Source organism: Eurytemora carolleeae, unplaced genomic scaffold (assembly GCF_000591075.1).
Source record: "Eurytemora carolleeae unplaced genomic scaffold, Eaff_2.0 scaffold1327, whole genome shotgun sequence".
NCBI lineage: Eukaryota > Metazoa > Arthropoda > Copepoda > Calanoida > Temoridae > Eurytemora > Eurytemora carolleeae.
This window is the reverse complement of record NW_019397287.1, coordinates 1-13,079: the sequence shown is the minus strand read 5'-3', so window position 1 is coordinate 13,079 and position 13,079 is coordinate 1. Positions and strand designations below refer to the sequence as shown.

At 31.6% G+C, this 13,079-nt stretch overlaps 1 protein-coding gene across 1 annotated transcript; it reads right to left on the bottom strand.

The window, feature by feature from the left end:
- Positions 1-67: 67 nt before the first annotated feature.
- Positions 68-5,714, bottom strand: LOC111713282 (myb-like protein W). Its single transcript, XM_023488117.1, has 5 exons — positions 5,644-5,714; positions 3,470-3,524; positions 2,884-2,950; positions 2,087-2,173; positions 68-548 (listed from the first exon to the last, which is right to left on the bottom strand). Exons 2-5 carry the CDS (start codon positions 3,511-3,513, stop codon positions 321-323), a joined length of 426 nt encoding a protein of 141 aa, XP_023343885.1. The 5' UTR covers positions 3,514-3,524; positions 5,644-5,714; the 3' UTR covers positions 68-320.
- Positions 5,715-13,079: the final 7,365 nt, after the last annotated feature.

Below are 13,079 nucleotides of genomic sequence, written 5' to 3'. Positions count from 1 at the left end.
AAATGTACTATGCTTTGTACTTATACTTATTAATAAAATACATATATCTATCTTCTACTATATAGTTACTTATTTTTGTTTGTCTGTGTGTGTGTTTGTTTGTTCGTTTGAATCCGACAATAAACGTCAAAACGACTCAACCGATCAGGCCCAATTTTCTTCATGGATACTAATGGGCATTGATTATGTTTGGAAATGCACCAATTCTACAAGAACAAATTTGTTTCTTATTAAAACAATAATATTCTTCAGAAAACATATACACTGAGCAGTAAAATTAAAATACTGCACGATAAAAAATGTGTATAAAAAATATAACATTATAAATATTCATCGTAAATACATCGTAATATTTCATATTCATTCATTGACTTGGAAAACTCCAGACTTCTCATAAATCGTCTTCCGTTCATGTTCATGTTATTGTTGTTGTTATTGTTGTTGTTGTTATTATTGTTGTTGTTATTGTTATTGTTATTGTTGTTGTTGTTTGTGTTTACATTTGTAACGCTTGTAAACCCTCCTCCAAGAAGTGCCATCAGAATAGCCTAAATATTTAGAACTATTAAAGACAAACAATTGAAGACAAACAAGAAGGTTTCTTCAATCCAATTGGAAAATGGAGTGTCAATATCTATTCTCTATTAATTCTCTATCTTCCGAAATGATCTTTTCTGTTTATTTTCGTTTTGATAGCAGGCAATTTCTCTCAGATAATTAAAAAAAAAGATCATGTTTTTAAAAAAATTTATGTTTGAATTGACTACTTTTTGAATCAAAATATTTTGATTGCATTAGTTTAAAGTCGGTTTCAAATAGGGCTGAAAACAGTTGATGAAACTAAGGTTTTTGAAAATAAACAGAAGATTCCATTAAGAAACGGCAAAAAACCGTTAATTTTTAAATCATTAATGAAACAGATTAGCCGTTTAAAAAAATTAACTGTTGAATTTTTTTTTTTTCGGCTAAAACTTGTAAAAAAAACTGTCTTTATTTTTATGTGTTTTGATGTTTTTAAATATCGTCTACTGTGTTCACAACCTTAATGCGCTGTTAACAATTTCATAAACCGTTACCGATTCTTTTTGTTGCTTTGCATCGTTAAAGCCATTTAGACTGTAATAGACCGTTTTTAAAAATTTTCCGTTAACACCGTTAATGAAATGGATCGTTAACTAACAGTATAGTAACTTAAAAAACGAAAGAAAAATACTATTGACGAAACGATGTTTCAATTTAACCACCCTCTAAAACTAACCTGGCTACCTGAGATTTATTTTGAAAACGGTTGGAACTTACCGTTAACCCTATCCCTGCTGGGGTACTTGAAAACCAGGATATGCTGGGGGGGGGGTCAATTTGACCCCCCCTCTAAATCCCATGTTTTATGCACAAATATGACAAATGATACATCATTAGAAAGCTCTTGTGCTCTACTCTTAGAATCTACAAAAAAATTTGCAAATTTGCAAAAATTGAATTTTTTATAGCAAAATCCAGTTATATAGTAAAAACGTTTGCAAAAAAAAAAATTTGTCCAAAAAATAAAAATTATACACTTTTGAAAAGCCCTTGACCATGCAATTTCAAATATATGCCATTTTAAATAACCTGATTTTTATTCAAGAAAAACTAAAAATTTGCAAATTTCCTTTGACAGGTCGTTTGCAAAAAATTTGCAATTTTTTTTTTCGCAAAAATTGTGCAATCCGTTTCCTTATGTCATAGGCTTTCCAAAAAGCTAAATTTTATCAAAATCTGACAAGTGAAAGTGGGTCAAAACAAAGATTTAGTTTATTACAGGCAAAAGCAGTCATTCAGGCAGTGTGCCTGAGGACTCAGGCAGTTAGTATTAAAGCCCGGTTTTAGGCCCAAAGGGAGGGCTTTGGGTATGTAAGAAAAGTCAGAAAATTCAACAGCCTCAGACCAATACTTTTTGAGTTATGTAAAAAAAAACTACAGGGGGGGTCAAATTGACCCGCCCCCCCCCCAGCAGGAATAGGGTTAACCAAAAGGCAATTAAAAAAAATGAAACGTGCCCAGCCCTATATGTAAATATATGAAAATATATATATTTATGAATAACCTGAAAGATTGAAACTGCTTGGCCGTTGATCATAATATTTAACATCATATTCTGAGCCAGTGTGTTCAATAGACTTGCCAGGTATACCTTGATAGAAATAGCTAACATCATGTTAAAGGTTACCAAGTTCACATAGTTATACATAGCTAACTTCTTTATTTAATATCTAGCAAGTTCACCTGGATAGAAATAGCTAATTTTGTATCAAAGGTAGCAATTACTTACAAATGTAACCAGGATCATAATATTCTTTTTTCACAAATACCAAGAACATTGTTATTTAATACTCTTATTGTTTACAAATGTAACCCGGCATAGTATTGCTTAACAATGTTAGCAGGAATATTGTTCTTTACAAATGCTCCCAGGATAATCGTTTGTTTACAAATGCTCCCAAGATAATTGATTGTTTACAAATGCTCCCAGGAATATTGATTGTTTACAAATATTACCAGGAATATTGACTGTTTACAAATATTAGGATAATCGTTTGTTTACAAATGCTCCCAAGATAATTGATTGTTTACAAATGCTCCCAGGAATATTGATTGTTTACAAATATTACCAGGAATATTGACTGTTTACAAATATTATAAGGAATATTGATTGTTTACAAATATTACCAGAAATATTGACTGTTTACAAATATTACCAGGAATATTGATTGTTTACAAATATTACCAGGAATATTGATTGTTTACAAATATTACCAGGAATATTGATTGTTTACAAATATTACCAGGAATATTGATTGTTTACAAATATTACCAGGAATATTGATTGTTTACAAATATTACCAGGAATAATAAAAACGAAAATATCCCCAATCCTCCGGCTGAGGAGCAACTGTTGTATCCAGAATCTCTAAAAAAATACATTTTTTATTCCAATTATTTTTCTTTTTAAACCAATCAATTTAGAAGAGATTCGTCAATGATGGACATCATGTACCCAACATTTAGAACAAGGAAAGGGGAACAATTTACTCCTCCAAGGTTTTAAAAAAATGCGTTCCTTTGAATTGAAATAATTTAATAATTGATTGAAGACTAAAATTGTCTTTCACCTTAGAAAACGTTAGCGGCGCCTATACATTTATAAATATTTTAGATGAAGCAATATTCACAATTTTTAAAGATTTCAATTGGATAAATAATAGCATGAAATTGTCTCATTCTTAATGAAATCACTAGTATCTCCGGTAACTATGAAAGCACATTTTGGAAGTGTAAAAAATTTAGTTATGTTGCGATTATTGTTTCAAATATTTATTTCTTCTCAAATTAGGTTGCGGAATGAATGCTGCATTTTAAAGACGACTTATAAACCGTCAATCAATAAATAAACTATTCTGGTTTATTAATATTAGCACTGTACATATACCTTTTGTATCTACTTGATAATATTAGGTGTTCATTTTCAACCATTCTCTGATATTCTAGAATCAAATTTAGTATTTAATACAGGGAACTAAATGGCAACATTCGGATCAAATTTGAATTGCCCGGCATTGCCAAGGAATAAAAAAAATCGAATAGAATTTTTTTTTCATCTTTTTCATATTTTTTGAAAATTTGTAATTTTTTTTGGTACTCCAATGGTCCAAAAAGAAAATCCGCGAACCTTTTTTCTCTCAAAAAAAAGCAAAAATGTGTATATAAATTGTTTCTATCGAAACCTAAAATTTTTAAGATTGAAAAAATGAATCAAAGGAAATTCGCAAAATTGTAATAAGAAAATTACAAATTTTCAAAAATATTGAAAAAAAAAACACCATTCAGGAGAGTTGCACAAAAAAGGTACAATTTTTTACCAGGAGTCGTAAATCACACTTTTTTTTGACTCACACTGTATTTTTTTAATATATAACCGTATGAAATTGCTTATCTGACACATTAGCGTCAAACAAAAATCAGAACTACAGTGATAACCAGAAAACAATCGAATAGGAAGACGACATCACAGCAATACTTAAGTGTATTTGATGGTGTTACAAAGCAAATAGTTTTACCAGACACTCATAAAATTACTTTTTTTTGTGAAATGGGTCTGTTTACACTGCACAATTGCTGTATTTCATGGTTATTGAACTTTTTAAAGTTAAAATTTGTTTCTCAAAGTCGTCTTACTATTCCAGAGTTTTCTGGTTATCACTGTATAGAAGCAACTGAGTTACACAGTCTCAACAGTAATATCAATTGAATTGAACTTCTCCTCCTGGTTAGTTTGCAGTGTAACATATCTATAAATACACTGGATTGTTAGAAAATACATATTGAATATTCAAAACATTTTTCTTCTTCTCAATAGCTGCTCTTTCGTTAGAGAAGTTATGATAAAAACCATAAAATATTTCAATTTTATGTTCATTTTCAGCATTTTGACGTGATTGAAATTTGGAAAGATCTAGTTGGGTTTAATAAGATTAAATTTGGAAAAATCTCTCAGTAACTTGATAGTTTTGAAGTTTCAAAAAGGTACATCTTATTTTGTAAAACTCAAAAGTAGGTTGTTTATTTCATTTGTTGCTTTGATTATGGTATATCTATCTATATATAAATTTGGCTTGTCTGTCTGTTTGTTTGTCTGTTTGTATCCAATAAACGTCAAAACGGCTGAACCGATCGGGCCCAATTTTTTGTGGGACATCTATGGACCCCAGGGAAGGTTTATGAATGATCAAAATTTCAAATATTTGTCTCCATCAAAATTCGATCTTCATTAAATTTTTGAACATTTTGAAAATCCACGAAATTTTTTGTGAAAATCCGCGAATTATTTTTGTTTTGTTTTACGATGAACACGAAGAGAACATGTTCACAATTAATTTAGAAGATGGGCGCGAAGTGCCCTTCAAGGCTAGTGGTATTATAATTAGGTTGTGCCATTCACCCCGAGGAGAAGCATTTGGTTAATTACATAGTAAACAAAACAGCCCATTAGCTGTTTATTGGTATTAGTCTCACTTTACAAAAAAAGTCGATGTTTTGTTCAGAATTCGAGTGCAAAGCGACGGTCCCTTTGTCTGAAACACTATACTAGACGTTTTTCAGCAACAACAGTCCAAACAAATTTAGATTTATCATATTTCAATGCCATTATGTGTTAGCTATCAAATACTAAAATTTGAGTTTTTCTCCGGCCACAGTTGTCTTTGAAAAGTAAGACCAATACCAATCAATTGCTAATAAGTTATATAGTTTACCCCGAAATTACCCAAATAAGTGAACGGTCCCTTTAAGACTTATGAATTTGTTTATTCTATACTTTTTCATTCAAAACGTATATGCCGACAAAAAGTATATTAAAAAAAGCCAGAAAATTATAAAAAATGGGACAAATTGTGATCGAAAGTCACAGCTTTCTGAAATATTGACAGAACCATGAAATCCACGTAGATTGAATGTCGTATAAATCGGATACAAGTTAATAGTTCTAAATTTTCAAGTTTATTGTGACACCATACATTACAGCGTTGAAATATTAGTAGAAGACTCTTATCTCACTGAAAACTTTGTGAACATTTTCAAATCATATTAATTATTAATTATACTTACTTAATGGTGTATATTCATTATGCAGCAGGTTGGATTCAAACTCAAATATCTAGAAACAGAATACTTAATTTACCTGTACCTGTACCTGTACCTTGTACCTGTACCTGTACCTGTACCTGTACCTGTACCTGTACCTGTACCTGTACCTGTACCTGTACCTGTACCTGTACCTGTACCTGTACCTGTACCTGTACTTGTACCTGTACCTGTACCTGTACCTGTACCTGTACCTGTACCTGTACCTGTACCTGTACCTGTACCTGTACCTGTACTTGTACTTGTACCTGTACCTGTACCTGTACCTGAATATTAGTTGATATATTTGACATTGTCTGAAAGAAAATATTGCAGAATTAGAATACAGTGTAAGGACATTATATATAGTTTTATACAATTACTAGACAAATTAGGTTCTGAAACAGGTTCTCGCCCTTCTAACCGACCATGTCGGGTTAATCCGTAATGGTGGATGGTTTCTGCCTTATAGAAACCACCCATTTTGACAAATGGGCGGTTTCTGTCTTATAAAACCGCTTATTTCCTAAGGTGAATTGTTTCTGTTTTTATATAAAACCGCCCAATTCCCAAGGTGAGTGGTTTCAGCCTTATATAGAATAGAAACCACTGAACCATCCTTCCTTACTTTATTAATTCTGCATGGGAAGAAATCATTCTGTTGAGTTAAATCCGCCCATTACCCCTAAATGGTCCGTTTCAATAGCGAGAAAGTGTTAGAGTTCCCCAACTGCGAGATGGCGATAATATAATTAAAGTGATGAAAAGAATAGAGATATACGTTTAAATGTATCCCCATAAACCTGTATCACTTTATCCCTGTATCCTTTTATCCCTGTGTCCCTTTATCCCTGTATCCCTTTATCCCTGTATCTCTTTATCCCTGTATCCCTTTATCCCTGTATCCCTTTATCCCTGTTTCCCTTTATCCCTGTATCCCTTTATCCCTTTATCCCTGTATCCCTTTATCCCTGTATCCTTTTATCCCTGTATACCTTAATCCCTGTATCCCTGTATCCCTGTATCCCTGTATCACTTTATTCCTTTATCCCTGTATCCTACAGTATCTCTGTATTACTGAATCCACGTATCCCTGAATCCATGTATGCCTTATTCCATGTATCCCTTTATCGCCAAATCACTGAACTGCTGTATCCCAATATCCCTGAACCCATGTATCCCTGATTCCAGTATCTCAGTATTTATGTATCCCTGTATATCCCTATATCACTGAATTCCTGTATTCTTGTACTCCTGTATCCCTGTATCCCTGTACCCTTGTATCTCCGAATGTAGTTTCAAATATAAACTAGAACACAGTAGTATCCAGGTATAGTGTTGATACTGAAACTGTAAAATCATCATCATAGTTTTCTCCTTTATATCATATACGGAGAAAGGTTATAAATATACAAAATTATACTGATCATTTTAGCCCAGCTTCTTTGTAATGTAATCTTTTAAACATTAATGTAATAACAAGTAAACCAAGAAATTGCTGGAAAAATTGTTTTGAACCAGTAAGTTCTAGAGTTTCATGGATTTTATTAGAAAACTAGCTGAATTACCCAGCGTTGCCCTGGTTACTTATAGTAGTTACTCCCGCCGTTTACCTGCGATTAATCTTATATCATGGTTTTAGCAGTGCCCAGGGTTACCCGTGGAAATTTTTTTTTAGCCTTGTCACCCCTCCTTGTCAACCCTCCGATACCCATGGGTTCCCAAACAAAAATGCAGCCAATTTAGTTCAGTAATTTGGCCAGCGAAAGCGAATATCTAACTGAACGAATAGCTTTATTATATAAAAAGACCCAAGCAAAAAGATACACTGAAAACCCTAAATCTTGTTTAACAATAATGTATTGCAGTATTGTACTGACAAAAATCTGCCTGAGTGTGTTTACATTTTGCAGTACACCTTTATGTAAACAAAGATATTTGGGTTCCTGGTGTATCTTACATGAATCAAAGTTTATAAAATTTGAATTTACACTTTACATCCTGTACTTCAACTAATTACATATAAAAATGTTAGAGAAAATAAACCGGTTTTCTCTTCTGGGAACTGAAAGATCTCATTCTAAGGAATTCAACAAAACCTCAGAAAATAATCTGTAAAATATTAAAGAGCTTGTCAACGAAAAAAGAATCAAGAAAAAGTTTTAAGGTTGGAAAAGCATGACTTAACAAGAATACAGTTAAAGCCAAATTATAATTATTAATTTTATGATAACAGAAGACATTATTTCTGACAATTATCTAGAAGTACTTTAATCCTAAACAGACGAGGGGGGGGGGGGTGGGCGTTTGACGTTTGACCCTCTATTTTTTTTACCTATAGCACTCTTTTTTTGACGCCATCATTTAATATTTTTTAACTTTTAAATAATGTTAAATATGAAGGATTTCATTTTTTATTTTTTTAATGCAAAGACAAGGGCAGAGGGCGGTTAAAGGTCCGGTCTGTGTTAAAAAATCTAAAATTGCCCAAACTTTTTTGTTATTAAAGCTATTTTGCTGTAGAAATATGTGTCAGAAATAAAATATTTTTTAGAATCTCCCCAGCACTCAAACTATATAAAGCGTTTTTCTTCAATGAGCATGCCTTTAGGTTTAGATTTAGACCCCCGCATGCAGGCCCCAGCCTGTATAGGGTTAATGCCTAAATAACGTCTTCAGTCAGCATTTCACATTCAGGTTTTGCAAACATTTTGATAAAAAATCCCTTTTTTTAATATTTGGAATTGCACATATTTTAAATCTTTATCTACAAATGAAAACTTGTGATTTTCGTCTGAGACAAACTTAAATTAAATTTGAAAGAAAGACAATAAATCACTTCAATCTTCTGAAAAGGGCCTGATCAAGGGGTATGGAATAAAATGGAAAAGGGTGTGAACCGGCCCGCCCTATCATATGATTAAATTTGCTTTGCATGCGGTACTTCATTTGAACAAGAAAAGAAATATTTGTCTAATGTACAAATACCGCATACATTCAGAATAGGTTATTGTATACATTTAACAGAGAACAAATTAGGCTAAATAACACCAAACTAACACATTTTTTTGGGGGTGAACAAATATTGGCAACACAAACGTATTTTTTATAATATAAAAATCGGTTCTATTGAAATTGAATAGTAAAAAACCATATTTAAAATTTTTTTTATGACGACCTTTTAAAACTCTGTTTCAAATGGAGTACCTTCTACAAAGCATGTATAATCATATGATAGGACGGGCCTTTCGATCCCTTCTCTATCATATTCCATACTCCTTGGACCTGATTCATTTGACGTAGTGTACTGTTCCAATACTGTACAGCTTGCTCTAGCTGCTTATAAAGCCCTACAGGTACTTGAAATAAACCTCGAGTTTACATTGAAATACATTTATAATGTATATAAATCCTGTTTAAATTTATTCAGTTGCATTTACAGGTTTTAAGATTTGGCGTTCCCTGCCATTATAAGTTTAGGTCCGTGAATGAAGCCCCTCCCCCTTTTTAAATACAATTAACCACTTGAAAAGCAACATTTAAACATATGAAAAATGTTGCTAGAAGAGGGGCGGGAAGGGTCTTGAAAACCTTAAAATATTTTCAATTTTTCAAGTAGCTTTTTATGTCCCTTAAAATTAGGTATTACAAATTACAATGCTAAATTCCCATGTTTAATGGGACACCCTGTATAACACTCAATCTATGATTTCTAGTATAAACTAGTTCCTGGCCAATACATACAAATATGTTAATGATCGTATACAGGTGAACTGAAGTTAAAACCAGATTTCCCTGGAAATTATTAAACCAGAAATATTTCTTTCTCTTATATACATACACAAGAGGACTTAAAGTTACTCCCACCGTTTATCCGCGCTTGGTCTTAAATTACGATTTTAACTTTTTTCCCTATTACTTTGAATCTCCAAACCGAGCTGAAAACATTTCCGTGATTATCCTAAGTTCCCCAAACAAAATTTGAGACACATCGGTCATGGGGTTCCTGAGCTATGATCAGACATGAAAACAAACAAACAGAGAAAAACAGAGATTACTTCTTTATTTATAGATAACTTATAATTTAGCTCCTATATGTAGTCCGTTAGAGGAGTCTTGAGAGCGCAATTTAAAGCTTAGTTTCCAGTCTAAACTATTAGAACCGAATTGGGATTTGCGTATTTTCAAATTAGACTATTAACTCAAAGACAAAGGAAATGAGTCTTGGCAGAAATACCTAAGTTTGAAATACCTAAGGTCCACAACATTTGGTTGCAAAGATATAGGGATTAGAAAATCAGAACTTGTGGCAAAGACTGGTATTTGAACTGAGTATGCAGTCTTGTTGTTATGGTTGGTTGTAACCTAGGAATTACATATATCAAGGAAATTATATATACAGAACTTGCCGCATTTTTTCGTTCTAGACAAAAAAAAATATAATGTTTAATTTGTCAAAGGAAACATTATCTTGGCACAACATTTGTTTATATAGATAATTCCTGATTTTGTTAATTTCCTTGCTCTGATTCCTATGTTGTTGAGTGTAGAAATCAGCATGCATGAAGATAATGCAGTTAAAGGGACTGCTCCTTTATATCCACCTGTTCATTCAAAAACAAAGAAATTGATTACTAGCAAAAAAAACTAAAATTTTTTTATTTTTATCCACATATTTTTTCAATTAGCGAATCTAATTTTCTAAACTATAAATCTTTAAGCACCGCAATGGTGTAATAATTTTTATTCAGCAAAAAATCAAGTTTGAAATGAAAAATTATAAAAATTGATTTTGTGGCGAATTATCAGTTTCTTTTTAACAATAATTTCATAACAAAATGTTAAGAGTAGACCTGGTTTGTGACAGATAAGTCCCTGGGTTTCTAATTCCCTGATTAACAATCCATATCCACAGACATATCTCTAGTTGTAAGACAGCTCTAGTCATGTAAACACAATCATTTCATCAAATATTTAAACATAAAACACACAAATTTATAAAAATTTTATATTTTCAAATAGGGTTTCCATTTTTTTTAATCAATTAACGGAATCTTTTCTTAGGTTGTTAAGAATAATTAAATAAATAAAGCAGTTGCTAATTCAGGGCGGAACCTGTTTTACTAAATTTCAAAATAACTTCTAGCTAGATGCATACACAGAGCTAGACGTGTAACATGCTGAAAAAAAGTTTACTGGACGATAAAACTTAGCCCAAATTGTTACGGAAGAAATTTCCGAACAGCATTTATGTATTTCATGATTTATGTATTTCATAAACCGATTTCGTGAAATTGTGACTTGTGAACCATGCACAATTCTTGAAAATATTTGTAAAGAAATATTTGAAGGAAATCAAATTTCATAATTGCAAGAATTTATTGCGCTGGTGGTTAGGAGCATGGTGTATGCAATATATATTTGGTTTCAAATTTTTATTGTTAATTAAAAGCTGATTGATGGTAAAGAAATGCAGGGAACATTAAAGAGGTGTTCGGAATGGGAACAAATGATTGGGTATTAATAATCCCGTTCTATGGCCATATAGAGAGCATAGGTCGATAGTAGAAAGTATAACCGCAGTATTATATTAAGCATGACAAGGACAACAATTGCCAGTATGAAACATTTTCTAAAATCAATATTAAAAAGGAAAAATTTTCAAGAAAATGCTAGGTTTTCTGTTTTCGATTTTATCCCGAATTAGAACAACCATCTTAGCAATTCTCGTTTTGTGGAGTAAAATTCGCAATTCAAAACAAAAATAACTTTTATAACATACGTAATAAACCACTTTTTTGTTAATCTCTTGTATTTCAAATCAGAAATTTTCCGTATTTTTATTTTATTGTAAGAACAAAATTATATTAATATAATAATTGCTAATTGATTTTAAATATATGTTTAATTAAAAAAAATAGTTTTATTTTGTTTGAATTTATCCCTTTAAACAAATTGTCTTGTTATGACATTAATTTGAATTTGAGTAAATGTCTCAAATCAGGATATATTCCAAAACGGATCATGCCACTAGTTAAAATGCGGTACTTTTTCAAAATAAGGATATCATCATTTATTCGAAAATGAAATCAAGTATAAACAAAAAAGATTCTCATTAACCATATAATATGGTTGGTTCAACATAGGGTTTCAAGCTAAAAAGGAAAATCGTTTCGCAGACCTTTCGCATTTTTTCGTATTTCGTTCGCTCGCGAAAATGCGAAAATTTATAAAATATATACCCTTGAATAAGAGCACTTTCCCTTAAATTAGAACACTTTGCAGATTTGGCCTTTGACAAAATGACAAAGATATTCTTGTTTGTCTGTATGAAAATTGATTATTTTAAATTTTGGTTTTCTTTAAAAATGAATTGCAGAATTATGACGACATCCATATCATTATTACTCAGATAAAGACAGGGTGCCCCAATGTAAACATGGGAATCAAGTGACGATTTCTATATCGTCTTTGTTCCGCGTGGTATCATTACATGAACACAATGTTTGTGGTATTCCAATTAAAACAATGTTTGTGGTATTCCAATTAAAACAATGTTTGTAGTATTCTAATTAAAACAATGTTTGTGGTATTCCAAGTAAAATAATGTTTGTGGTATTCCAATTAAAACAATGTTTGTGGTATTCCGATAAAAACAATGTTTGTGGTATTCCAATTAAAACAATGTTTGTGGTATTCCAATTAAAACAATGTTTGTGGTATTCCAATTAAAACAATGTTTGTGGTATTCCAACTAAAACAATGTTTGTGGTATTCCAANACATTGTCAGTCCCTTTAATTACGTTTTCAGTCCATATAATTACGTGTCGGTACCTTTAATTACGTTGTCAGTCCCTTTAATTACATTGTCAGTCCCTTTAATTACGTTTTCAGTCCATATAATTACGTGTCGGTACCTTTAATTACGTTGTCAGTCCCTTTAATTACGTTGTCAGTCCCTTTAATTACGTGTCAGTCCCTTTAATTACGTTGTCAGTCCCTTTGATTACGTTGTCAGTCCCTTTAATTACGTGTCAGGCCCTTTAATTACGTTGTCAGTCCCTTTGATTACGTTGTCAGTCCCTTTAATTGCGTGTCGGTCCCTTTAATTACGTGTCAGTCCTTTTGATTACGTTGTCAGTCCCTTCAATGAAAGGAAACATGTTTAAGTAAGGGAAGAGTGGAAACTATGCCTTGAATTATATTTCAAATATATAAGTGACAAAATAAAGGATTTTAGCATTACTTTACAAGAAAATGATTAAACTACATTTATGTTCTTCTTTCATCAAATAAATAAAAATAAAACAATAAAAAAATATTTCAGGCAAAATGTTTTGTTGAAAGATCATGTTAAGAATATATTTTCTTATTTATATCCTCTCCTCTTTGCTTCATAGTCAGACAACAGAGGTAAGAT